The sequence below is a fragment of the Panicum virgatum genome, chromosome 2N (assembly GCF_016808335.1).
Source record: "Panicum virgatum strain AP13 chromosome 2N, P.virgatum_v5, whole genome shotgun sequence".
Lineage (NCBI taxonomy): Eukaryota > Viridiplantae > Streptophyta > Magnoliopsida > Poales > Poaceae > Panicum > Panicum virgatum.
Window position 1 is genome coordinate 17323100 of NC_053146.1, and position 27303 is coordinate 17350402.

Below are 27303 nucleotides of genomic sequence, written 5' to 3' on the forward strand. Positions count from 1 at the left end.
AAGACACCTCGCCCCCACACCAATGAGGTTCTTTCTGCCGGCTATCAGAACCCCAGTTTGGGAAGCACGCATGAGAAGTCTGGAATGGCGCCGCCATGAAGAAAACCCCCTGTACCAAGTGGCTACTTACCTAGCCTCCTTGGATCAGCTCTTTGACGAGCAAGCCGACATTCTGAGGGAGCAGACCCATCGAGCCGAGCAGGCAGAGCTCACGGTGAGACTGCAACAGATACGAGCAGCCCAAGACGAGGCAAGAGCCGCAGCCGCGGTCAGCAGCGAAGCGGTCGCTCAGGAGAGCCTCAGACAAGCCCGAGACCAGCGCATGCAGGAATGGACCGGAAGCGAAACGCCAGTCCTTGCAATTGGGGAAGACCTTGTTCTACTCGGCACGCCCGTCATAGGATGGGGACCACTCGTGATAACCCCACAAGCCCCACCCGAGAACCTTGAAAGGTCTACTGCCGCCGATGAAGGAGAAGCTGCTACGCAACCCTTGGCAAATGGAAACCTAGAGGACGGCGAGCAAGGACCATCTGATATAATAAAAGTGTTATCAGTCTCGTAGGACTGATAATGTATCACTTTTAAGTCTACTCTTATGAGGGGACGTTTCAAATACCTCACTAAATTTGCATATAAATTATCCAATTATATCATTATTATTGCAAATTAAATTACTCATAAATCTAAATCTAAATTATATAATTATAGTAATATATTAAAGTACATCAATATAAAATTTTAAATTTCTATTTCTATCATTATTAATATATTATTTTTATTATTATTTATATAAAAATACTACCCACGATATATGTCACCATATATTCATATACGATGGAAGAGATAAGAATACCAATTCACAAACAAATAGTTCTACTAAACATGAATTAAATATATATGGAGGTGTGATGCAAAATGAAATCTATTCTAGCTAGATAATGATAAATATATGTTTTAGTGTATGTGTTAGAATATTCAATAGATGAAAAGAGTGTGAGATAGATAATTATACTTATCGATCTTATTCTTATATTAATTCTAATTAGCTCGTGCAGGAGCATGGGTTGATAGACTAGTTATAAACAAAATTAGAATGCACATTTTCCAGCATATTAACATGTTGCACTTGCATGTAGTTCTAGAATATGCGTGCATTGAGATGTTTCTACTTCCATTTGTTCATCTATACTGAACGAGAACTATCATGCACTAGGAAAAGGAAGTAATCCAGAATGAGCTCAAGGGAAAATCACAAACAACATCGCTTCTCTTGTTCTCCTGTGCAGTTGCAACCCTTCCCGCCGTACCATGCCATCAAGCCCCGTCCGCGTGCTCTGAGCTTCCATCCAGCACCGCAGCACGTCAAATGATGGGCTGTGATAGGAAGAAAAAGAATGCTTATAATTAGCCAAACCATCAGTGCAAGTAGACACGAAAAAATAGCTGAAGAAACTGCTGTGATATCACCTTCAGAGTAGAAAACGATATGAAATTTCCATATCACTGTCAGGCTGGAAAACATAACTAGTGTCGCAACTTAATCAGGCACACCGATGCCAACAAAGCTGCAAAAAAGAAAAAAACTTGCATCCCATGCTATCAGCAATGAAGCAAAGTACATAAATATAAAAGCACCGAATCATTGGCCACGCACCTCGCATCACCAATATATTCCTCCCATGAGCAATGTTCGAACACTTGCTCATCGAGTGCTACTATGTCCTCATTTAGGTATCGATGTCCATATCTCGAACCTGTTCAATTGGAAGATTAGTAGAGATCTTGCAAATCAGAGATCTGGAGCAGGATTCGCTCCAGCTCCATAACTCCTGGACGGCTGGACCTTTCGCGAAGGGTTGGAGTGGGGAGCGGCCGAGCGAGGGAGGGGCCAGATTCCTATATTTTTCTAATCATATAATATTAAGTGGACTCGTATACCTGTGCATTTCGAGATAAAATACACCGTATATTACTATAAAGGTAATAAAGTAGCTGTCAATTAACAAATCTCTTCATCACCATCTCCTGGGCGCATTGACGAGGCTACTTTTATTTTTTCCTGCTGGGTAGGATGCTGTATTTCTAGTGTATACAGAGAAATTGGAATGAGAAATCGAAATCGATTGGCAAATCCCGAAAAAGGAGATCCTCCCACGAGATGCGCGGATATCGAGCAGCTCCTTTTATACTCTAGGAAAGCACGCCATGAGCTAGCGATGGGTTACTCGCTAGCGGAAGAATTTTGCTCCTTTCTCTCTCCGCCAACTCAGCCAAACCAGCGACATCGCTACTCGTTGGACAAGGCCTAAGGGCACCCGCAACAATTAACGTGAGTTGCTTTCGATAGTACTTGCCACCTCAGCTTGTAGAGAGCTCAAACGACAATGGCTCCAACAGTTCATCTTTAGCACAAAACAAATTTGGACCCCGCATATTTACTTTATTACCTATCTCAATCTTCTCATCTTTGCTCCCCGTGCGTGCGCATGCCAGGTGTTCTGCTCGGCGGGGTAAATTGTTTAGTGGGACCCGCTCAGCGTGGATACTCGAGCTAGCGCTCTCGCTACGTGAAGCGACAGGTTTCTCTCTCTTCTTATTTTTTTTATTTGAAAAAGCTGAGTTGGCACTCTTACCGTCTGTTTGGTTGGAGTGATGGGACCAACCCGGACGGGTTCGACCCATTTTTTTGCTGTTTGGATAGGGGTTGGGTAGGGGATGGAACCAACCTCAGCAGAATATACCTCAAAGATGCGGGTTGCGCTCGTCCGTCGAAATCCGGCGGACAGAGCCGCTCCGCTCGGGTTGAAAAAATCACGCACGAGTAAATCCCTCCAGCCTTATCCCTTCACGCTTCTCTCTCTCACCCTCCAGTCTCTCCCTCCCGTCGCTGCGAGCACCCGGCGGCCGGTCCGCGGACCGCATGCCGCCGGCCACGAGCGCGGCCCCGCCCGCGACCGCACAGCCAGGAGCGGACGCCAGGAGCTCGCGCGGGCAGGGGAGCGGCCCCACGGCCCCGACCGCACACCAGGAGCGCACGGCGCCAGGTCGCGCGGGCAGGGGACCGGCCCCGCCCGCAGGCTCGTTCCCCGGCCGCCGCGCACGCGCGCCAGCTCCGCCTGGGAGCCGGTCTCGTGGCCGCAAGCCGCCCCCGTTCCAGCATTCCTCTCCCTCCACCGGTCCCTCCATTGTTCAAGGTAAATCCAGTGTTGTTTCCTGTAGATCCATGCTGGATTGTTCATCCTTGTTCATGTGTGAAAGATGTTTGATGTAGATCTATGCTGGATTTGTGTTACTACATGGAAACCCTAGATGATTTTTTTGCTAGGTCATTTGTAGTCACAATTTTAATCTGTGGTATGCAGATGGATAAGAGGACCAAGGTATTCATTTGTGCTGCTGCTTCATATTGGTTCTTGTCGGTCATGGCAATTATTGGTCAGTCTAGGAAAAGAAAACGAGTTGCAAGAAGGGAAGGGATTACTTATGCCCCAATGTTTGAAAGGGATAGGAAGAGGATTGACTACCTGAATGACAAAATTTGGAGGAATGACACAACTTGTGTAGACTATGCTGAGAATGAACAAAGCACGTTTCTTTCGGTTTTGTTAGTTGTTTAGAGATCATGCTTTACTTGAAGATACCGTTCATATGTGTGTTGAGCAGCAAGTGGCAATGTTTCTACATACTGTTGGACATAATGTTAGGAATAGAGTAATTGCAACCAATTTTGGTAGATCCGGAGAAACAGTCAGTCGTTATTTTAACAAAGTACTTCATGCTATTGGTGAGCTACGAGAGGATTATATTAGGCCCCCTTCATTGGACACTCCCGCTAAAATAGGAGACACAAGGTGGTATCCTTACTTTAAGGTGTGCAGCTCAACCTTATGTCACATTCTAAATTTATTTTTTGACAAACCTATAATTGTCCTAATCTTGACTTCTTTGAACATCACGTAGGATTGTATAGGAGCACTTGATGGTACACATATAAGAGCCACTATTCCAAAGGAAATGCAGCATGCTTTTCGTGGTAGATACAAGCATTGTACTCAAAATGTACTGGCAGCCGTAGATTTTGACCAAAAATTCACCTATGTCTTGGCCGGATGGGAGGGGACAGCACATGATGCATTAGTTTTATGTGATGCTTTAGCATGTGAGGATGGCCTTCGTGTACCACAAGGTAATAGTTTAACCTATGTCTTGTCCATAAATTTGTTCATCAAAATTACTGGATCATTGAGATGTAACCTAACTACACATCATATGTTAGGTAAATATTACCTAGTTGATGCTAGATATGGAGCCAAACCCGGATTTTTACCCCCTTTTCGGGCTGTCCGCTACCACTTGAATGAATGGGGAAGGAATCCGGTGCAAAATGAGAAGGAATTGTTCAACCGTTGGCACTGTTCATTGAGAATCAGCATAATGCAAGCATTTGGAGCACTAAAAAGGAGATTCAAAGTTCTTGATGATGCATCTTCTTTTTTTCCTTATGAAACTCAAGTAGATATTGTTATTGCTTGCTGCATCATTCATAATTGGGTGATTGAAGATGGGAGTGATGAATTCAATGAGCCAGATGACAATGATGACACCCAGGACACCATATATGCTGGGACAGCAAGTGAGAATGCCATTATGCTCGCTTTTAGACAAGGCTTGGCTGACCAAATGTGGGCTGACCGTCAGAGCCATTGAAACTAGTATTTTATTTGTTTGGACAATGTAATCTGTGTTGTATTTTATTTGATTGGACAATGTCATCATTGTATTTGAATGGCTGAAATTGTATTTGAGGACATATTTGTTTGCTACATTGCTGAAATTATTGTTTGCTACCTTGCTGAAATTATTGTTTGCTACCTTGCTGATATTATTGTTTGCTACCTTGCTGAAATTATTGTCTCACGAAACTATGCTTTGCTGAAACCACATCATATCAATCCGTTGATACCTACTGTCCTGTTGTGTTGTAGACTATTTATGACTTGATTTAAGGTTTGACTTTTAGCAAATGCTCCAATGACAACATTTGAAATGTGCCTCTTAAGTTTCATCAGTTGTTGCTGGTAATGTTTCATGTAACAGATCATCTACAGAGTTTGCCCTCACCTTTTTTTTTGTTTGGGATAAGAAAACCATTGATTCCACATGTACATAATAGTAGTTGCTGAAATTGTACAAATATTATAGGATCACAAGTCTGATGTTGATTTTCTGAACAAGCCTATTCAACACTTTGAGGAGATGAACACAATATTTGGAAGTACCATGGCTACAGGCAAGTTTGCAAAGGACTCAAGTGCACCTCTAGGTACAGAGGATGGCGGTGCAGAGGATTGTGAGGCCGAGGAAACAGGAAAGAGTGATGGGGATGCCATTGCCAATGAAGGCAACAATGGGGCAACATCATTTGCAAGCAAGACCAGCAAGATTGGCAAGACCAACAACAGCAAGAAGAGCAACAAGAGGTCGAGGCCTGATGTTGATCCTTTGGTTGCTGCAATTAATAAAGGAAGTAACAAGATAGCCAAGGCGATAAAGGAAGTGGGCAAATCAGACAATGATGTGCCCTCAGATTTGTTTGACAACTTGATGGCTTTCAATGGTAGTTTCAATGAGACTCACTTATCCTTCTATTATACCCATTTGGTCTCCCAACCTTACATAGCTAGAGCTTTCAACCGCCTGGCTTTTGACCATAAATTAAACTGGGTTGCAAAGTATATTGCCAAAAACTACTCTGGGCAGTAAGGGTAAGTTGTAGGCATGGGATGGTTCTTTTGTTAGTACCACATAGAACTTTATATTTGTGGTCTAAGTAAGCTTGTATCGTGCTATGTGGAGGCCTTGAACTTGATATATATTGTAAAGGCCTTGAACTTGATATATATTGTAAAAGGCTTGAACTTTTGATGCTCTGGTTATGATCTCTGTTATTCCTCCCATGTGTGATTCGTCTGTCAGAAATGAGAATCATTCAGAGGATAAGTGTTGGAGAACAACAATGTACAGGTGTTGGAGAGATTACAAAGAAGCTAGCAAGCTAGCTGAAAGAGAAAGAGAAGCCTAAGCAAGACTAAAGCTATCTAACTAAGTTGGGAAGAAATTACTCCAAATATCCACTTTCATCTTATCGGAAGGAGAGAAACACCTATTTGACCAAACTATCAGATCCTCATTGCAGCATTTAGAGATCATTAAATTTGTTTCATCTTCATGGCGAAAAACCTTCTTATTTCTGCATTTCCAATACATTCCATAGAATGCATGAAAGAACGGTGCTTTTGATCCTAGAGTTTGATTCCTGAAGGGGCTTTAGGAACGAGACATTGTTTTGCAGACTTGACTAATCGATGGCACGGTGAATCGGTCGTAGATGGCGAGCATTAACCAGGTCCACAGGTCCATTCCAATCCATCCATCCAAACAAGTGACGGGTTGGCTCCAACCCTTTGCAGTCCTCGAACCAAACAAGAAACTGGAACGAACCCGACCCAGCAACCAAACAAAACAAATGTTGGAGCCATCCCCAAAATAAGAGTTGGAGCCAACCCAACCCACACAACCCCAAACCAAACACACGGTTATAGAGAGCTCCTAACGACCCTTTGCGGGTGCCCTAAAAGGATATGCTCCCCAGAGATGCGCGGATATCGAGCTGCTCCTTTTATTTACTCATCCTCCCATAGTGCCATTCTTTTGTGTTGTTTTCCACCGGATAATACTAGCGGAGGACCTTAACTAGTATGGTGGTATCTTATTGTGCCAAACCAAAATTTAGCCATGAACATACCCTAGGCATGAACATATTTTTATGAAGTATGAGATGCTGATTGGAGCCAAGCCAAAAGATAGCCATGGTGGCAAATCTATATCTCCTCAGTGACTGACATGCAGGCCTGGCGCTAACAAAACATCTTACACTAAAATATAGTAGTCAGTACGGATCTGGATACGTAGATTTGATTATATATGCAATGTAATAGTGCAAGCCGATTTAAATTGGGATCACAATATTTAAATGGTATCAAACTACTCCCTTCGTTCCAAATTGTAGGTCGTTTTGATAAATCTAGATGCATAATTTTTACTATACATCTAGATAAATACTATGTCCAGATACATGAAAAAGATTATGTATCTAGATTTGTCAAAACAACCTACAATTTAGAATGGAGGGAGTATATAAAAGCTTTCGGCTTTGGGCTGCAGACAGGTCTTCCTCGTCACCGAGGAATGGGCTTGGCTGCCGGCAGCAATTCAGCCCAAAAGGAATGGCCCTCGTTTTGTCAAGGAAATGTTTTGGCTGGCCAAATTTTGGCCTCAATCCGCATGACATGACGTAGTAAGGTCCCATTTGTTCCATTTGAATTCCACCCAGCTAACAGTTACTCCATCTATTCCAAGTTATTAATTATTTTAATTTCTAGATATTTAATTTTACTATATATTTAGATATAATATATATCTAGATGCTTTGTAATCGAATAACTGATATCTTTTGGGTCACCACCTAATACGTCAGCTAGTGCCGTATCGTACCTACCACCCAGCTAAAAAATAACTGTTTCCTGGTTGCACCTAGCAAGAGCACAGCTAATAGATAGTTGGCTGCTGGAATCAAAACAGATCATAAGCAAGACAAAAAATTATGATCTAGCTAGCGCTTAGCCGTTGCGCCCCCTTGTTCGCAAACCCTACATAATCCTAGCCAGGGTTTTTTTTACCGACCGGTCAGACCAAACCGGCACCCGCCGGTACCGGTAAACCGGACCGGTAGATCGGTTACCGGAAAAAACTGAACAAATTCAAATTTCAAACAAAAACGACAGTTCAATAGGTTTGCACTGGTTAGCCGACCGGTTTGGTCGGTAAACCGGTCCGGTTTGAGGTGTAACCGGTCCGGTGACCAAAAAAACCGAGCAATGCACATATTAATGTAAAAGACCACACTTACAATCATACATACAATTACAATAGTAATAAGCGTGGGAGTGGGAGGCAACCGCGTGAGTCATATGCCGGCGCGATGGGCCTTAATGGGCCTGCCTTTTTTTCTTTTTTTTGGTTTAACTTCACATGCCCGCAAAATATACTAAATAAACAAATATTTGAAAAAATTTGACACCATTAGATTCGTCGCAACTTGAAGTATTTTTAGAAATTTTTATAAATTTTTCCATTTTTTTTAATTTAAATTTAAATTTTGAATTGGGCTGGTTTGCAACCGGTCCGGCCCGGTTACACTGGTAACTGCGGTTTCCGGACTGGTTTCGGTCAGTAAAAAAAACCCTGGTCCTAGCTATGATTGTTTGCATGGCTGCTGTTATTGTAGAAGAGAGTATATAACTATATATTGGACGAGAGGGGGAGGCAACAACATAGAAAGAATCGATCGAGTATAAACAGCATGGGAAACGATCACTACTAAAAAAATGAACTTTAGTTTCCGATTGCTACAACCGAAACTAAAAGTCCTAGTCAAAAAATTAATTGGGAAGCACCACCACCAGCAGTCCTCAAGACTTGAATTCTTTTTTTTTAGAGACTCAAGACTTGGATTCTAGATGTGATGTTTTCTCTATAAACTAACTTGCGGAGGATCCTTTTCCGGTTTAGACTCAAGACTTGAATTCTAGATGTGATGTGTCCTCTATAAACTAACCTGCAGAGGACCCTTTAGTTCTGATTGGTAATACCAACCAGGACTAAAGGATTCTCTTAATCTCTAGCCTTTGAACCCGGGTGCGTCATGCGTAGCCCCGCGTCACCCTCCCGCACGGGGACCCGAGCGGCCGCTCTACTCGTCGCCACCGCAAGTCTCGTCCGCTTCCATCCTCCTCGCCGCCGCCGGAGAGGTCCGCCAGGAAGCCCCGCGCGGCCCCTAGGAAGGCGGCTGCGAGGCCTTCGTCTGGCAGCTGAGTGCCCCTCTGTGCGGGGAGTGATGCACGGCGGCCAAGCGTTGCCGAGGCGCGACGAGGCCAGCGGCCGGCGTATTTGGAGCTCCGGTGGCCGGATCCGTGCATCCCACGGAGGGATCTGAGGAGTGGCGGCGGCCCGCAGCGGAGGGCGTCGATGGTGGTGCAGCGGCGCTGCCGGGCGGCGTTTAGCGGTAGCGGCGGCGAGCAGGCAGTCTGTAGTGATGGCCGGGTCGACGACGGCGGCAGCAGCCTGCAGCAGCAGTTCCCGGCGACGGTTGGCTGCGCGGCAGCTAGGTCGGCGGGCGCGATAGCCAGGCTTCTCTAGCGGAGGCTTGGCCGCGGCGGCCAAGAGATGGGCGCAGCAGCTAGAGGCGACAGGTGCGACATCTGGGGCTGCTCTACGGCGTGCTGCAGGCCCGTGAGGACGCCCGGCGTCGGTGGTGGCCGCCAGATGACCGGATCCAGACCCTCCGCGGCTGGATCTGGTGCGACGTTGGCAGCTTCGACGATGTTGGCGACCTGCAGCGGTGTACAATGGGCCAGAGTAGCGGCGGGCGGCCACGGCAGCGGCCTGCTGCGACGCGCCAGGGAAGTGGTGGCCAGGTGGTCTGCAATGGCGGACATCATGCCGGAGTACCCAGGCTCGTGCTCGCCTTTGGCGGCGTTAGGCTGTACGTGGGGCGTCGGGCGGTGCCACTTCGCGATGCGGGATGGCATGGGCCGCCTTCATCGACGTGTGTGAAAACGACAGTGGCCCGCGAGGGCCTCGGAGTCTCGCGTGCGGCTGCGGCGGCAGGAAGGCAGTCTGCGCGAGGTGCGAGGAGGCACATCCGTTGGCGCCGCCCCCGGAAGGCCTTCCACGGTCGTGGTCCTGGGAGTGTCAGGTGGGGTATGTCCTGTGATGCGGATGGGATGCTCTAGGCGAAAGCCTTTGCCTGTACTGCTTGTAGCAATGATGTCGACGCCTTAGGGTGTCATTTTCCCCGTTGGGGCGTCATCTTGAATCTCCATCCCTGCAGCACGGGTTCTCTGGGTGAAAACCATGTCCAGTTCTCAAGACGAGCGACGACGGCGGCACTAGCGTCATCCCTTCCGTGGAGGCGTCGTCTCTTGAGACCCAACTCTGCTCTGCCATTGCTGGTGACGACAGCTCATGGAAGGTCCCTTTCGGTGGTGGTGTCGAGCGGTCTAGTGCAGGTTGGCGAGCTTTATGGGGGTTGCAAAGCTCGCACGGTGGCGTTCGCACCCCTGGTGGCGGTTAGGGGTTATCTCACTTTGTCGGTGTGGCTACTGGCAGCGGACCATGGTGTCTGGCGTTGCTAGGCAACTGTCAGTGCGGTGTGGGACAGCATCAGGCGACGACGCTTGCGGCATCGACACGTGCGACGACTTGGCTTGCAACGGATTGTGGCGGGGTGGCTCAGCTCCGCTGGACTCCTCCGGTGTGATACATCGTCAGAAGATGGCGCAAGCGGGGCAACGAGGTGATGTCGGCGGGAGCCTTTTGCGCGGGTGGAGCAATGAGGTGATGTCGATCTTCGGTTGGGGCATGGCTGTTCTTTGGAGGTTCTTGGAAGCGGGGCAACTCCGCCTCTATCCTGATGGCGACTTCTGAAACGGATCTGTGACGTGGAGTGCTGTGGCAGACGTGGCGCGGCCCCCGCATGCGGTGTTTCTTCGAGGCGACGAGAGTGAGGTGGAGTCCAACGGCGGATGTGGCGAGGCCCCCACGCGTTTGTGCCTTTGCAAGACTGCGAGGCAGCCTGCGATAGGTCTGGATCTGGTGTTAACATCCTGTCAGGTGGAGTGTGGTTCTGCAGCGGTACTTCGGCGATGGGTCCCGCACGGCGGTGGCCTTTTGGTGCGGTGCGGTCTTCTTCTCTAGGTTCTCCGTTGACGTGAGGTCACGACGGGAGTTCGACGGCGGCTTTTTAAGAGTGTATGTTGGTGGACATCGCGCGCCTTAATGTTGTCTATGCTTCCGGCTGTGTTCTTTGTTTTTCCTGTATGTAATCTTCCATGACTACCTACTTGTATTTATTCCTTCTTTATCAATGAAATGGGCATCATCTTGTGCCGGATCGTTCAAAAAAAAAGTAGTGGATAGGTTAAAAGTAGAAATCACATTGAAGAATGAGTTAAGATCTTATGAAATTTCTTCAAGAAATGTGTATATGGAACATGGGAAAATAAGTAATACTCCTCAGCTTAATCAACCTAAAGAAAAAGCACAATAGAATAATTGAGAAAAGTATAGAAAACTAACTAGTTTAACAAAAACCACCCACTAAGCCCATGACGGATGTTTTTTTCTTTTTGCAATATTATGATAGTAGTTCCATGACAGAAAGTGACAATATTAGTGTAGTTTTGTGATACAACAGTCAACAGAGTATGTGTAGTTTAAAGTTTAATTTTGTGGCACATAATGTAATAAAAATGTGATATTGTTAAACTAATTCTTAGAAGAGTTGTTTTGCTATAGCTTTTCCCACTTCAGTATAGCTTTCAAAAATTTGCCCTCCGGAGAATTATAGATATCTTCCCCATTGATTGGAAACTGGAAACCATTGAGGTAAGGGATGCATGACTCTCTCTCTCTCTCTGTCTCTCTCTCTCTCTCTCTCTCTCTCTCTCTCAAGGTGGACGTAGGATTGAGCCTGTTTTAGATTTGAAATATCATTCCTGTCACCCAAACTCGTTATTGATATTTGTTACCAACGAAAAAGTTCTACAGTTTTTCAGCATTCGTAGACATTGTTGAAGAAAGAATAAAGAACATCGTACTGCCTTACTTTCAAAAACATAATGCCGTATTTCCTCCATCCTAAAATATAAAATATTTTATTTTATCCTAAATTAAAATAGTCAAAGTTTAACCAAATTCATAGAAAAGAGTAATAATATTTTAAATACCTTAGAATAATTAGATCCATTATAAAATATATTTTTATAATTTACTTATTTGATTATTTAGATGTTGATATATTCTCATCTATAAATTTGATCAAACTTCAACTGATTTAACTTAAAAAATTAAATACCTAACATTTCAGAACAGATTAGTACAGTCATTTTCACAAGGCCTGACACAACCAACATGATTCCGTACCATCCAAACATACAGAAAAGAGGGCCTCGATGGCTGTTGGCACGGTAAAGATGCGGCACCTTCGCAGCAACTTCAAACGCACTAACAGTCCAACACACACACAGCAATATTAGAAGCCACCACCGGCCAAAATCCACCGATTGGTTGCAACAATAATCAGGGCCGAAACAATATGATTCAGGTTAAACGAAAGAATGTTGACAACAAATCTGTTAACACGATGAAAGAAGACAAGCGGTCACTTCTCGGCATTCGACATCAGACAGCGGTCGAAATCTCCAAATCTCCCACTCATCCCTCCTGTTAGACGAGTATAGCCCATTTCACCCACAGCACCCCCACCCCCACCCCCACCCCCACCCCAACCCCAACCCCCCAACCAATGCTATCATCTATCTAAGATCCGTTCCTGCCTTTCTTGGACTTGTTCTTGTTTTCCTGTGTCTTCTTTTTCTTCTCTTCTGGCGTTGTCCACACATAATCTGAAGGGGTGGCAAACGGGTCCTGGATGTCCTCCACGCGGCTGCTCGGGCCTGGAGCCGAGAAGTTCTGGCGGTAAGGAGCCTTGATCCACTGAATCCAGGAACTTGAAGAAGGCTGTACTGCTGGGCTCTTACTGTTGTCAGGACTAGAGGGTGGTGTGGTAAACTCTTCCAGTGGCTGTAGTTCTTCAAATTTTGTGAATGTCACAAGCACCCTGATCGTAGGTACAACAGGAATGGCAACCTGGGAGGAAAAGGAAAACATGTTATAGGATTAAAGCCTTCACTATTACATTGGCGTAGAAAGGTTATAGATACAGGAAACAAACAATATTCAACAAAAAGCAACAACATGAAAAGAACATTACTCTGAAGTATGTAACTAAAGGAACACATTCATTTAGTCAATATAAACATGCACAGTTCTGACTGTCTCTGTTTTATCTTACATTAGAGTTGTTTGGCATCTGTTGAAAATGCATATTCCATGTATGGTTGAAGATTGCATATACCTAAGATGAGTTCCCTTGAATTCAAAAGGAAATGCAAACAAATGTGTCAACACAAACTCTAATATATTTTGTTATATCTTTTCCCTTGTGCCTGACCAGTGTCTACATGATCGTACCACCCATTTCGAGTGTGTGCTGGCGTGCTGACACAGGAAAGTGCAACAAGTTGTTTACCAAAAGCAAACATACATTTCCAAAGGAGCAAACTATATAAAGGGAAAGCATCTAAGAGAACCCTTTCTGTTAACAAATGAGTGGATAACACTAGATGCTATTAATCCTTAACTGCTACAAATTAGTAAACAAAGCATGGATAATGCTAGAGGCAAGTATCTACCTATGACTTGATTTAATCTTTTGTATATCCTATCTCACTCATCCTTCCCCTAGATGCATCTTCCTATTGTCCTTTCCAACAAAAGTCAAATCTTCTGTTAATGCTCCCTATCTGGCACAGATTCCACTATACCTCCATACTATAGATACCAAGGTCGCCATGTGGGACTACACCAATGGTAACAAAACCATTCTGGTTGAAATTTGTGAGTACCTAGAACTTTTTCGGGGCAACCAACTTAAAAATAAAATTGAGACCAACAAATATGATGAGAAAAGCAGGTTTACAGCATCTATGATGACTGAGCCAACAAACCCTACAGCATATAGTAGATTTAAATCGATCTTAATCTGATTTCAAAGTGCTGTTGGCCAACACAGCCATTGTTGAGGTAAGATATAGATACCAATTTGCCGTTAACTATGCATATCGTTGTGTCAGTTTTGTTAACCATACAAAGTAAGGCTACATCTCAAGGTGAAAAACTGTGCATGTACCTTTGTTATGATCAATTAGCTGTTGTTATGAAGATCTCAGGTAGTCAATTCCTAAGGCTTACAACTACTAGTCTCAGGTTTCAGACAGTTCTCTTGAAAAGCAAAGCAAATATAAATACATGGAACCAGAACAAACACAAATAACAGTACTGTTAAAACAAGATGTTATGTGAAACCTAATAAACAGAAAAGGTTCATGCCCTGTGTACGTAACACAGCTTACAGACTACAGTGTGAAACAAAGTGCCAGATTATTCATGTGATTAAAAATTCTGCTAAGAGTTTAGATAGTGTTATTACTTAATCACTCATGAAATGGATAGCATACTTCCACAGTCCAAAATCACGCTTATTAGTTGATTATGAAAAAAAGGTTTGTGTTTTGGCACTCGGCAGTACCAAATTTTGGAAATACCCAGGTGCACATAATAGGTAAAACATCCAAAAAGAACACTGTAACTAGCCACAAACAAAGGAGATTATTTCAAACATCATAAACTAAGCACAAAAGTGACTACTACAGTGGCAGATGGCCTAATCATATGGGTTTAACCAGATGGCAGTTATCAGAACTTTAAACAATTTTTTAGTTACAGTGAAAGTGACAATTGCTCTGCATTTGATCAGTAAGCAAATAAAAAGTTATTATCCAAATATGTAATGCTGAACTCCGCCTATGCTGACTGGAAGACTCTCTCTTGAGTCGTCTCAGCATAGCCGGTCCTAAGCCCGAATAAAGAAGGAGGGTTGCGTTAGGTTTTGGCAAACCAGCATAAAAATAACCACTCTAATGAATTTGAAACCCACAAGAAACTCGTTGGGGCGTAACCCTCTTAGCGACGCGCTACATCGGAACCCGGGTGTGGTGATAAATGGGCAAGGGCCGGGTCGCCATCCCCCCAAGGGCGCGTCGTATCATGACCTGGGTACGATGATAAGTGAGCAAGGGTCGGGTCGTCACCTGAATGGCGCGCTACATCTACGCCCGGGTGTAGTGAAAAATGAGCAAGGGTCTTCGCACTTCCCTCGACGGGTACGAAGGGTAAGGAAGCTAGCCGAGCCAATTAGGATTCGTATAGGTAGCTGGAACGTAGGGTCCCTAACGGATAAGTTGTGAGAGCTAGTTGATGTAGCAATTAGGAGGCGTGTAAATATTCTATGCGTTCAGGAGACTAAATGGAAGGGCCAGAAGGCGAAGGAGGTTGAGGATACTGGCTTCAAGCTTTGGTACACCGGAGCAACTCCGAGTAGGAATGGTGTAGGCATCTTGATTGATAGGAGCCTTAAGGATAGAGTCGTAGAGGTTAGAAGGCAAGGCGACCGGATTATCCTAATCCGGTTGGTAGTTGGAGATTCGGTTTTGAATGTGATCAGTGCCTATGCCCCTCAGGTAGGCCTTAGTGAGAGCACCAAAGATGCAGTTCTGAGAAGATCTAGATAACATGGTTAATACCGTGCCTACCAGCGAGAAACTCTTCATAAGAGGAGATCTCAACGGCCATGTGGGTGCAACTAATGTAGGGTTCGAGCGAGTGCACGGGGGTTTTGGGTATGGTAGCAGGAGTCAAGAGGGGGAGGATGTGTTGAACTTCGCGTTAGCCTACGACTTGTTGATAGCGAATACCGTGTTTAAGAAGAGGGAATCCCATTTATGACGTTTCGTAGTGGACAACACTCGAGCCAGATCGACTTTATCCTTGCTAGGAGGGAGGATAGACGTGATTGCTTAGATTGTAAGGTGATACCTGGGGAGTGTGTTGTCCCTCAACACAAGCTTGTGGTGGCGGACTTTCGTCTTCGGGTACGTGTCCACCGGGACAAACGTGCAAATATTGCGAGAACAAAGTGGTGAAAGCTTAGAGGGGAAGCGACACAAGCGTTTAAGGAAAGGATGCTAGGTGAGGGACCTTGGGAAGAAGGAGAAGACGCAGATGACATGTGGCTAAAGATGGCAACATGTGTTCGGAAGGTGGCCTCAGAGGTGTTTGGCGTGAGTAGGGGAGGCAAACAGGAGGGGAAAGACACCTGGTGGTAGAATGACGAGGTGCAAAGGGCTATTAAGGAGAAGGAGTGTTACAAACGCCTCCACCTTGACAAGAGTGCAGCCAACATCGAGGGCTATAAATTAGCGAAGAGGGTTGCAAAGCGAGCTGTGAATGTAGCAAAGGGTAAGGCGTATGATGACCTGTATCAGCGGCTAGGCACGAAAGAAGGGGAGAAGGACATTTATAGAATGGCTAGGATCCGCGAGCGAAAGACAAGGGACATCAACCAAATCAAATGCATTAAGGATGAGACAAATCGACTGCTAGTGAAGGATGAGGAGATCATGGATAGATAGAGAGAGTACTTCGACAAGTTGTTTAATGGGGAGAGTGAGGGCCCTACCCTTGAGTTAGATGACTCTTTTGACGATACCAACAGACGTTTTGTGAGGAGAATTCATGAGGTAGAGATCGGGGAGGCTTTGAAGAGGATGAAGGGAGGTAAATCGATGGGCCCTGATGGTATCCCCATTGAGGTGTGGAGATGCCTAGGAGATAGAGCAATAGTATGGTTAACTAAGCTTTTTAATCTCATTTTTCGGTCAAACAAGATGCCGGATGAATGGAGGAGAAGTATATTAGTACCTATCTTCAAAAACAAGGGTAATGTTCAAAGTTGTACTAACTACCGTGGGATTAAGCTGATGAGCCATATGATGAAGCTTTGGGAGAGGGTTATCGAGCATCGCCTAAGACGAGTGACAAATGTGACCCAAAACCAATTTGGGTTCATGCCTGGAAGGTCAACCATGGAGGCGATTTTCTTAATACGACAATTGATGGAGAGATATAGAGAACAGAATAAGGACTTGTACATGGTCTTCATTGACCTTGAGAAGGCATATGACAAAGTACCGAGAAATGTCATGTGGTGGGCCTTGGAGAAGCACAAAGTCCCAACTAAGTACATTACCCTCATTAAGGATATGTACAAGGATGCGACGACGTTTGTCCGGACATGTGATGGCAACACCACTGACTTTCCTATTAACATAGGCCTACACCAGGGGTCAGCATTGAGCCCTTATTTATTTGCTTTAGTGATGGATGAGGTCACAAGGGATATATAAGGTGAGATCCCTTGGTGTATGCTCTTTGCTGATGACGTGGTGCTAGTTGACGAGAGTAGGGCAGGGGTTAATAGAAAGTTAGAGCTGTGGAGACGCACGTTAGAGTCGAAAGGGTTCAGACTTAGTATGACCAAGACCGAGTACATGATGTGCGATTTCAGCGCGACTAGGCATGAGGGGGGAGATGTTAGTCTAGATGGACAAGTGGTGGTTCAGAAGGATACTTTTCGGTATTTAGGATCGATGCTACAAAAGGATGGCGACATTGATGAAGATGTTAGGCATAGAATTTCAGCTGGCTGGTTGAAATGGCGGCAAGCTTCTGGCATCCTTTGTGACAAGAGGGTGCCACAAAAGCTAAAAGGCAAATTCTATAGGATAGCAATTCGTCCGGCGATGCTATACGGTGCTGAATGTTAGCCTACAAAAAGGCGACATGTCCAGCAACTGAGTGTAGCAGAGATGCGGATGTTGCGGTGGTTTTGCGGGCACACAAGGAGGGATAGAGTCCGGAACGAAGTTATTCGGGATAGGGTCGGAGTAGCACCAATTGAGGAGAAACTTACCCAGCATCGGCTGAGATGGTTTGGACATGTCCAACGAAGGCCTCCTGAAGCGCCGGTGCGTAATGGGGTTCTTGAGCGGGTCGATAATGTAAAGAGGGGTAGAGGTAGACCTAAACTGACGTGGAATGAGTCGGTTAAGAGAGACCTTAAGGACTCGAATATCTCTAAAGAGATAGCTTTGGATAGGAGCGCTTGGAGACTAGCTATCAATGTGCCTGAACCTTGAACTAATTTCTTTCAGATTTCATCTCTAGCCTACCCCAACTTGCTTGGGGAAAAAGGCTATGTTGATGTTGATGTTGATCCAAATATGTAATGCTAGATAGGTTAATCAGGAAATGCTAAGCATCTAAAAAAGTAGAGAAACTTGGGAATATAAGAAAATCTCCTTTGAAGTCAACTAACCCATAGAGACTGCAGATTATGTGGACTTACAGCAGGTGACGTAGCATTATTCATTAGGAAACAAAGATTAAGAATAGCTAGAATCGAGTTTAACTTAAGTACATATGTTATTAAATGTTACCAACAGTACAGTTCAATGTGGCCAAAAAGATACCAATTATCAGGTTTATGAAAGAGAAGAACAGCAATCATCTGCAAACCGATAGCACATGTCAAAGAAGTACCATATGTTGACTACTGTCATGTGGTTCTCTAATAGTTCAAACTGCACAGGTTAAGTAATCTATATAATGGTTACCTTCCTAACCATAAAAACTGACACAAAGTGGAGTATCATACAATCATGGTAAAGCCTAAGAAGTATTAAATTTAATATCAAGGTCATACCTTGACTGGAAATGTTCCTGGAGGCAGTTTTGTTGTAAGTAGATCCCTCAAACGACGGATCGCCTTCACCTTGTTTGCAAGAATATCAAGTAATGGCAGGAGCTCCTCAGTCCGAAGAGGGAAGTTTGGAGAGAGCCACAGCACAGGCCTTAGGCCTTTCTTGTACTCACTTTCTTTGGAACCTTCTTTGCGCCTATGCTCATTCTCTGCGGATGCAGCATGTTTCCTATTATCCCTTTCTCTGATCCTTCTGTTGTCATTTGTTCTTACTACATCTACTGAATGCCTTCCCGGTCTTGTTTGTACATTTGATGGCGATTCGATGAGGATGTCACTCACCTTCTCATCTACACAGAGCGAACTCCTTGGAGGTGACATCTTCTTCACCCCCTCCGGCTTGCTAGCCTGACTTCTCTTTCCCCAAATACTAAACCAACCTTTCTTATCATGCTTACTCTCCCCATTTCCAGAGACACTCACGTCCTCAACTGGTATCTCCCTCTCCTTCGGCTCAAAGCAACTATGCCGAGGGCCAGCAAATGAGTCAGACTGGTCTTCACCACCAGCATCTGGAGAGTCCATTTTTAGCGCGGACTCCAACTGCTTCTTCTCCTCCTCAGTCAGAACATCATTGAACCCCTCACTCTCTGTATCATTGTCATTGCAAGCAGAGAAGAATTCCTCATCCGTCATCGCCCCTGGGACCCTCCTTGACTTGACGCTGACCACCACATGGTGCATGTCATACACCTTCGCCTTCCATGGACCAACTGCCTCCGTCCGCTCCTGGCGCCGCCATGTGAGCTGTGGGAGCAGCACCGCTTGAGTAACATCAATTCCTGGACGGAAGATGTTAGTCTGTGACATTGCAGTGACCTCCTGCTGGACCTCTGCCTCTGAGGCCGGTGCGCCTGCCCCCTCCAACGCATTCATAATTTCCTTGTCCTTGTGGTTGATCATCAACAGCGACCCTGGCGGCACTTTGCCGTCCTCGGTGCCCTCACCGAGGAAGAGTATGGTCTGGTCGGAACGCTGGATCTTGAAACCATCGAAGCCGGCGAGGGTCATATCTGCACGGAGGTTAGCGCCGCGCTTCCAGACCCTGTAGGTGTCCGAGGGAGCGATGCGGGAGATGAAGGGGATGACGGAGCTCTCGAAGTGGAAGGTGATCTCCAAGTAGAAGTCCCGCATCCGGCGCATGGCGGCGACAACGCGGGGCAGGCGGCGGCACCACTTGGCCCAGGCGAGCGGCTGGTAGTGGCGCACGATGACGCGCGCGAGTGTCTCCTCGCGCGCGCAGATAGCCTCCTGCAGCGCGCTCCAGCCCTGCTCGTTCTGCAAGCTCCAGTCCGCGCCCGCCGCCATGAGCATCTCGGCCGCCGCGGCGTCGCCGAGGCGCACGGCGAGGTGGAGCGGCGTCTCCCGGCCCGGCACGTCGCGGCGGTCAATGACCGCCGAGACGGCCTCGGCACGGGCCTCCTCGGCGACGGAGTCCGCCTCCGTCCGGATCTCCTCGGGCCGGCGGCCCCGCGGGAGCGCGTCCAGCACGCGGCGCAGCGCGGCGTGGTCCCGCGTCTCCACGGCGTGGTGTGCCGGGCTGTGCGCATACCTCGCCGCGTCCACGCCGGCCATCCGCGGCGCCGGCGAACCCAACCCACTTCCCCCGCAGGAGACGGCCGCGCGAATCCAAGGGACGACGCCTCTGCTCCTCGCCCTGATCTGCGACAGCAGCGGAGGCCAAGAATTGAGCGAAATGGGAGGCGAAATCAATGGCCCGATGATACTAAGCAACGGAAAAAGGGGCTTCCTTTCTTGCTTACCAGTCGCCCCCAATCTTGGGGCTTCTCCCTCCTTGCTTGCCTTGCCTTGCCTCTTTGGGTTCTCAGGTCCTCTTTCTCTCTCCTCCCTCGGCTCTGTTGTATTACTCCCTCCTCTCTCTCTCTCTCCCTCTCTCTCCAGACCCAGGCGGCTAGAGTAGACTGGGCAGCGCCTCCCCCTCCCCTCACCTCATGGGCTTGCCCAGGAACAGAGGAAAGTATTGGAATCTAGAGAGAGAGAGAGAGGGACAGCAGAAGCAGCCTTGCAATGGGGACGGAGGTGAGGTGAGATTGAAAAGTGAGAAGGGGGGAGGAAGGGGGTAGAACTTTTGTTTTCTTCTCCCTTCTCTCTCCTGCGTCTCTCTCTACACATTTCTTTCAAATTTTAGAGGAGAAGTGCTCAAGCAGTTTGATTTTTGTCTTTCCCCTATCCCTCCTGTCAAGTGGGGTCAGATTGTCATTGTCTCATCTCCTTCATTTCCTTTCCCCTCCCCTCCCCTCGTGCTCCTTTCCCGTCGCGAGCAGGGAGCCGCCGCCGGCGCACTCATGTTGTGGCCAGCAGGGTGAGCCGCCATCGGCGCCCTCTTGTTGTGGCCAGCGGGGCCAGGCGCGCGCGGTTTGCTCCCGCCCATCGGCACCTGGTGACGACGGCCAGCGCCAGCAGCGCGCTGCAGAGCAGGGCCGGGCCGCCCTTCCTGCGCCGCAACGCGCCAGCGCGCCAGCGCCCGGTTCGGCAGCGGGCCAGTGCCGGTCCCGGTGCTGTTGTGCTCTCGGTCGAGTTGGAGCCTCCCGCCATGGAGCTGCAGCGCGTGCCAAGAAAACAGAGCCATGTTAGATTGTGTTCCATTCCAACCATACGTTGGCAGAACAGAGTTGCAGAGGATCAGAGATTCAAAGAGTGCTCAGCCTCACCTTCCCGCGAAAGAGGCCAGTTGAGCCGGTCACGGTGCTGTTGTGCTGCTGCTGTGCTCCCGGCGCCGCAAGCCACCTCTGGAGCTCCTACTGCAGATTCTGTGCTGCAAAATGGAGGTAAAGCAAATTTCTTCATTCTCGCAAAACTGCAGCAGATTTCCCATGTCTTCTAGCACTTGATATGGACAGGATGAATCCATGCACTTAAAGTTTACTACTTTTGAATGGATATATAGTGTGGCATATTGGCTGACAATGCAAAGACTAACAGAGTTGTTTATCAGAAAGTGCATCCAATAGAATGCTGCCATCAGTCCATTTAGGATCATGAAGTTTAATTTTTGGAACTGCGGCATATTGGCTAATAGCACTAGGTGCTTGGAGTTTTTATTTCATGGTGCTCTGATTACAAATCTGAAAATCCACATACCAAATATACACAACCAAACATTGCCTAGAACAGTTGACTATATACATATATTCACTATGTCTATTACTAAGAGGATTACAGTTGACCAGAGTTATGATCCTATTAATCAAGTATTATGTTTACAGTCACTATATACTTCAGGTGCCCCTGTCAAATTAGTTCCAGTGAAGCTAGATTAATTTTGCAACTTATTTTTCTGTGGGTTATGTGCAGATGGACTCATTGCTCCTGAGGTTGCTTGAAGATGACTCGTCATCGGATGACGACTATGATGTGGCGGCTATAATGCTCGCTGATCTTGCAAAGAACGAGCAGCCCAAACATGGTGGTTCTGTGCAAGGGCATGAGGTGGTTCGTCGAAACAAGCAGAAAGGAGATGCAAAGCTCTTTGATGACTACTTTGCAGAAGAACCTGTGTTTTGTCCGGTCACATTCAGACGGCGATTTAGAATGTCAGTTCTGTTGACATTTGTGCCAGTTCTGTCCTTCAGAGGAATTTAGCATTGTTGTTAGTTTGAAAGTGGTTTCAGTTTTTTTAGTCCTTCAGGTTAGCAGGACAATAATTGTATGACAGTGATGGGAAAAAAAATCCTGGCATGTAGAGGGGATTCAGGATTCCTAGTTGATTCATTTTATTTGATTGTAAATGTGCCCTCCCAAGTGGTATGGCAGTGAGTGGCAACACCTGTCAGTGAGCTTTCAGTTCAGCTGGAAAACAATTCCACCTTAGACCAGCAAGATATGTACTTTGTCTTGATCCATTCAGATGACACTAATTGTATGACTGAATTACATGTTCAGTTACATGTTCCAGTAAATATTTCAGATGTAACACTGAGAGCTTTATTGTCCAGTTAATGTCATCAGTACTTGTCATCTTGTCTGAAAGTCTGGGAAATGAATAACAGTTGCACTCTCTGGTTTAAAATCTGAGAAATTAATCTGGGAGAAAAAGCACAAGAGATTGAAAATCTGAAAAATCTGAATATCAAGTCCATGATTCAGAGACCTCGCCCACAGGCCACAGCTGCACCTTGACACCTGTCCATGATTCAGCACTCTTCTTGGCAAAGGATGGACCCATCCATAAAAACTAACTGAATAAACATGTTGTGCATCTTTTTTTTTTGGCGTGCAGTTCTGGGCACAAATTTGGAGAAGAAATTGCAGCAGTTCTGCAAGTGTTCTGAAATACATGGGCAGAAATACTTCCTTAACTGCATAACAGATTTAGCATCAATAGCTGAATAGCATGGAAAAATTAAGCATCCTGTCTAGCAACTGTATACATTCAGATTCCAGCCACCAGTAAAAATTGTAATACATTCTGCCCAAGTTTCATCAGAAGTGACAGAACAAGTATGCCAGTGATCAATCATGGAACAAAAACAAGTATGCTGGTTCAAGTTATATTTTTTAATGCTTCTTGAGCACACAAGACAACATCCACAGTAAGCCAACAACCTTAAAACATCATGCAGAAACCTCTGTTTATAGAAAAAGCATATAAATGACCACGTGTTCATGCAAACACTAGACACTAGACACCAAAGAAGCACTAGACACTCCCACCTCCACTACCTCCTAGTATTTCAGCTAGAATTTTAGCACGCATGGCCTCAACATATGCCCTCTATGTGTCATCAAGAGCACTCGTGTCCATGAACATGATTTTTTGGTCCTCGTCCTTCTTCTTTGTAGCTGCTTTGCGCTCTTCCGCAGCTGCTTGAACCCGTGCCTTCTCACCCTTGAGCCTTAGTCTCTCTTCCTCGTTTGCTGCCTTGCGCTCTTCCGCAGCTGCTTTGCGCTCTTCAATTGCAACTTTGCGCTCCTCAATGGCCTTGATTTCCGTCCACCTTGAGTCCTTGTCAATCGCAAGCCTCTCCTTTGATTCGATCATCTTTTGTATCGCCTCCTTGTAGCCACCGGCATCTTTCTTCGACCTCTCTTTCTCCTTCCTCCCTGCAGGCCTCTTGCTCATTTCATCAGTCCCTTCATCCTCCTCATGAGCTTCAAAATCTGCTGAAGATGAACAGTTGGACCTTGGCTTCTTTGGTGGGCATTCAAACTCCCTGTCTATCCACTTTTGATTGTTTTGCAGCAATATCCAGCAATGTTGCATGGTAAAGGGCCTATGCTTCTGCTGATCCATGGCCTTGTACCTCTCCTGGGCGAGGTTGGCCTATCAAAGCAAAAAAGAGCAAAATGTCATGATCAAGTGAACAAAATGAACTACTCACTTGTTCTTGAAGTGGGAATCCACTTGGATGTTGGCGAACAACTTGAGCATGACATGACTTCCATTTGTTACAACATTCTTGGATTGTAGACCAACGATGCTGGAGCGACCCGATTGTTCTAGTCATTGTTGTATTGTCATTACGGTGAAAGTGCTATGAGATGCGGCTCCAATAAGTGCTACTACTCTGATCAACTCCTGCAATGGCATCAAGGGACACAAACTCCCATGCCCTGATCAAGGCAACATCTTCATCTGATGAATAATTGGCAGACTTGTGTCCTCTTTTCCTTGTTGGACTTATCAAAGTGTCGTCTTCATCATGCTCCTCATCAGCACTTAGCAATGGTTGGAAGAGAGAGATGTTTTCTCCTTCAACACTTTCATCCATCATATTGGAAAAAGAGTTGGCACTGCACATTCAAATAAATTCATATGGTTAGCTTATCTCAATAGCAATTGTGTTGAAGAAAAAACAACCAATTCAAGCAACTGGAAGCGTCAGCAGGATAATTCTATTAAACCAGAAGTCCTAGGAACAACAAGCCTCAATGTTGATGAAGCAACAAAACAATTAACTGGACAGACTTGCCTTCCACTTCCACATGTACAGACCAGGCAACCACAGACCTCACTTATGCAAAGACATCGACAGCAGATTGGAAAACCTCTATGTGTAATATTTTATTTTTCTTTAACTATGCAAAATCCTAGCTATTCTCATTCCAAGGCCATGTTTTTACTGTTGCATTTTCACTGAATACAACAAAAATGACCAAGCCATCAAAGGAATACTCAAAAACTTTTATTTCACCATAAGTAAAATCGCCAGATCAGATTGCTTATCGGTGACTCCAGTAACAAAGACCTGCACAGATGCAACTCTTCAGACTCCCATGTAAACCATAATTTTGCTGCACAAGAGAAGCACTTGATCTTATCACTGAATCTATTGAACTTCTGCACAGTTTGTTACAATGTTCCTATCCACTTCAAGAACTACCCCAACTAAAAGGAAAAAACTATGATTTCTCGCAACCACTCTAGCTAGTCATGCCACTAGAATTTCTGTTCAGTCCTTTCAGCTGCATGTATACATGTTGCTGTGACAGTGAGCCTGCAATGCATTACGGATCAGACACAAGTTGTTGCCACACCCACACCATCATCTCCTGGACTCCTTGCATTGCCGGGCAAGAGTGCCCAAAAAGCATGTCCCTGCTTCAGCAGCACTACTGCAGAATTCTTCTTCAGGTTTGTGAGTTCTCTTCGACTTCTTTTAGGTGGCAAGTCATGCTCCTTGCTTGTTGCTCCAGAGCAAAATTATGGTTTGCTGAATAGCCAGGAGTGCATGAACTACATATTTAGTTAAATTGTGAACAGCCAGGAGTGCCATCAACATTTGGGAGCTGATATATCATACCTTGCAGACATTCCATCAAACACGTTGTTGGCAACATGGGTGTCTTCCTCGGTGCCACAATTGGGAGCTGCGATGCTTGCCGACGTTGAAGAATTTGTTATCGGTGTTGAAGCAGAGGCCACCAGAGTTGAAGAAGGCATCTTCTTCTTCGGGCCCGGCTTCTTCCTCGCTGCCTTTGGCAAGCCAGTGGTATGTTTCTTGGGCTGTCGTGGGGCGTTCGGCCTTGGGGGCATCAAGCTTGTCGCAACAGGTGGAGCGACCGCCCACTTTGCCCTTGGCCCAAGAAGGGGCGCTGCGCCCATGGGGGGCATGCCCGTGGGCGGCATGGCCGGCGACCCCTCCATGGAGCCCATGGGCAACGCAGCCAGCCACCCCTCCATGGGGACCATGCCCATGGCCGCGACCTGGGAGAGGTCGGGCCAGCGCACCGCCCCGGCGGCCTCCATGGGCGGCGACGGTCTCCATTGAAGCATGGGTGGAGGGGGACGAGGCGGGCAGAGGCTTGAGGCGAACGGCGGCCTCCATGCTCGTCGGCGGCCATCAGGATGCGAGGGCGGCGGCGGCGGGCGCCGTGGTGCCGAGGGCGACGCGGGAGGGAACCGGGACACAGGGAAAGGGAGTCCCTTTCTATTGGGGGATTGGAGAGAAATATTGGAGATTGAGAAAAAATAAAGGGAAAAAAAGATGGAAAATCAATCTGTTGGAAGGGTTTTTTTCAACATCAATTTCCTATATTGAGAAAAGATGGAAAGGAGATAGGAGAAAATCAAGCTGTTGGAGTTGCTCTTAGTTCCAAAAAAATTTACGCAGCTGGTTAATCGCTGGTTAATTGGCGCTTTATGATTGGTTGATTGAATCATTTTGGACTTCACGGCGCGCGTCGTGCGTGTGCCCACCCCCAGCTGTAGCCTGTAGGGAGAAGCCCAGCCGGTTGGACAGTGATCTGTGGTGTGCGTCTCGTCCAACTTGCCCAGCGCTTTCGAAGACCAGTGAGGCTACATATTTTCATTGTGATTGGAATTTTTGTTTCATCAGTAACATAAGAATTTGATGACCTATTATTGGTAAATTCCTCGGAGATTCGAGAGTTTGTAACGTAAGACATCAGGCGTACCAACCTTTGATGCTTAACTTTCAGTACGGCTTTGAATACAAGTTTGTCTCTTTTAAACAATGGTTGGTTATTCTGTGGCATGGAGAAATTGTGTACATATTTATAGCTGTCATATGTAGCTCGAATTGCTGCAAGAAAAATTTAGACTTAGGCCCCGTTTAGTTCTCAAACAAATTCCTACAGTATCCGTCACATCGAATCTTTGGACACATGCATGAAGTATTAAATGAAGTTGAAAAAAATTACTAATTACACAGTTTAACTGATCACCACGAGATGAATCTTTTAAGCCTGATTAGTCTATAATTGGATATTATTTGTCAAATAACAACGAAATGTACTACAGTACCAAAACCCAAAAATTTTCACCAACTAAACACACCCTTATTGGTGGGACGGAAAAGACGGATAGTCACTATTCGGTTCGTTTTGTTTTACACGATAGGTTTGTGTTTCAAAGATTGAAGAGTTAAAAAGCTTTGATCCAACTGTTGGTTCCCATGAAACCCCACAACAGTTATGAAGTAGTATGACTTTGTTTCTTAAACAGAAGCAAGTCGTGCACCAAATAGAAAAAAACAACCAACGGTTGGTAAAGCTATTTATTCCTTACTACCTTCTCCCTTTTATTTGTCGTATGCAAACTCTAGAACGTCAGAAATACGCGTGCCTTTTTTATATTTTTTTTGTTGTTTCGAAAGTTACGATTTCGAATTCTCTTTTTTTTTATCTCTACATTACCACTCCAAATTTTGATGAGACCAGAACTGTTGCGCCCTCATTTTATTCCTGTCTTATATTCAAAACGAAGGACCACTATTCAAGTTCTAGTAATTTACATACTTTTTTTTGAAAGACAGTAATTTAAATATTTACCTCGACACACAACCCATCTAGATCTAGCAGTATCTTTCCCCTCTGCTGCTAAAACCTCCCTTCAACCTTCATCGTGTCAATCTCCTTGTCTGAAAACAAACCCATCCATTTTCGCACAAGTCTGCAAAATCATCCCCTTTTTT

General features: G+C 45.9%; 3 protein-coding genes, 1 long non-coding RNA gene and 1 pseudogene across 6 annotated transcripts; 3 read left to right on the plus strand and 2 right to left on the minus strand.

Annotated features, from left to right (window-relative positions):
- Positions 1 to 3189: 3189 nt before the first annotated feature.
- Positions 3190 to 4826, plus strand: LOC120659886 (annotated as a pseudogene).
- Positions 4827 to 5209: 383 nt separating this feature from the next.
- Positions 5210 to 5766, plus strand: LOC120662454. The gene has a single exon (XM_039941598.1). It carries the CDS (start codon positions 5260 to 5262, stop codon positions 5764 to 5766), a length of 507 nt encoding a protein of 168 aa, XP_039797532.1. The 5' UTR covers positions 5210 to 5259.
- Positions 5767 to 12157: 6391 nt separating this feature from the next.
- LOC120659887 (ankyrin repeat domain-containing protein 13C-B-like) lies at positions 12158 to 20437 on the minus strand. Its single transcript, XM_039938146.1, has 3 exons — positions 20170 to 20437; positions 18350 to 20068; positions 12158 to 12774 (listed from the first exon to the last, which is right to left on the minus strand). The coding sequence occupies exons 2-3, from the start codon at positions 19979 to 19981 to the stop codon at positions 12445 to 12447; spliced, it is 1962 nt and encodes a 653-aa protein (XP_039794080.1). The 5' UTR covers positions 19982 to 20068; positions 20170 to 20437; the 3' UTR covers positions 12158 to 12444.
- A 100-nt stretch (positions 20438 to 20537) lies between these two features.
- LOC120659889 lies at positions 20538 to 22340 on the plus strand. Its single transcript, XR_005669252.1, has 2 exons — positions 20538 to 21195; positions 21722 to 22340. It is a non-coding gene; the product is annotated as an uncharacterized LOC120659889 (long non-coding RNA).
- A 563-nt stretch (positions 22341 to 22903) lies between these two features.
- LOC120659888 (caldesmon-like) lies at positions 22904 to 25813 on the minus strand. Of its 3 annotated transcripts, none has more exons than XR_005669251.1 (3): positions 25171 to 25813; positions 23749 to 24160; positions 22904 to 23690 (listed from the first exon to the last, which is right to left on the minus strand). XR_005669251.1 is itself a non-coding variant. In XM_039938148.1 (3 exons), exons 2-3 carry the CDS (start codon positions 23872 to 23874, stop codon positions 23142 to 23144), a joined length of 675 nt encoding a protein of 224 aa, XP_039794082.1. In that variant the 5' UTR covers positions 23875 to 24160; positions 25171 to 25800; the 3' UTR covers positions 22904 to 23141. The 3 variants fall into 3 exon arrangements, 2 of the variants coding, with proteins under 2 accessions (XP_039794082.1, XP_039794081.1); XM_039938148.1 differs by having other exon boundaries at positions 25171 to 25800; XM_039938147.1 differs by having other exon boundaries at positions 22904 to 24160.
- Between the last annotated feature and the right edge of the window lie 1490 nt (positions 25814 to 27303).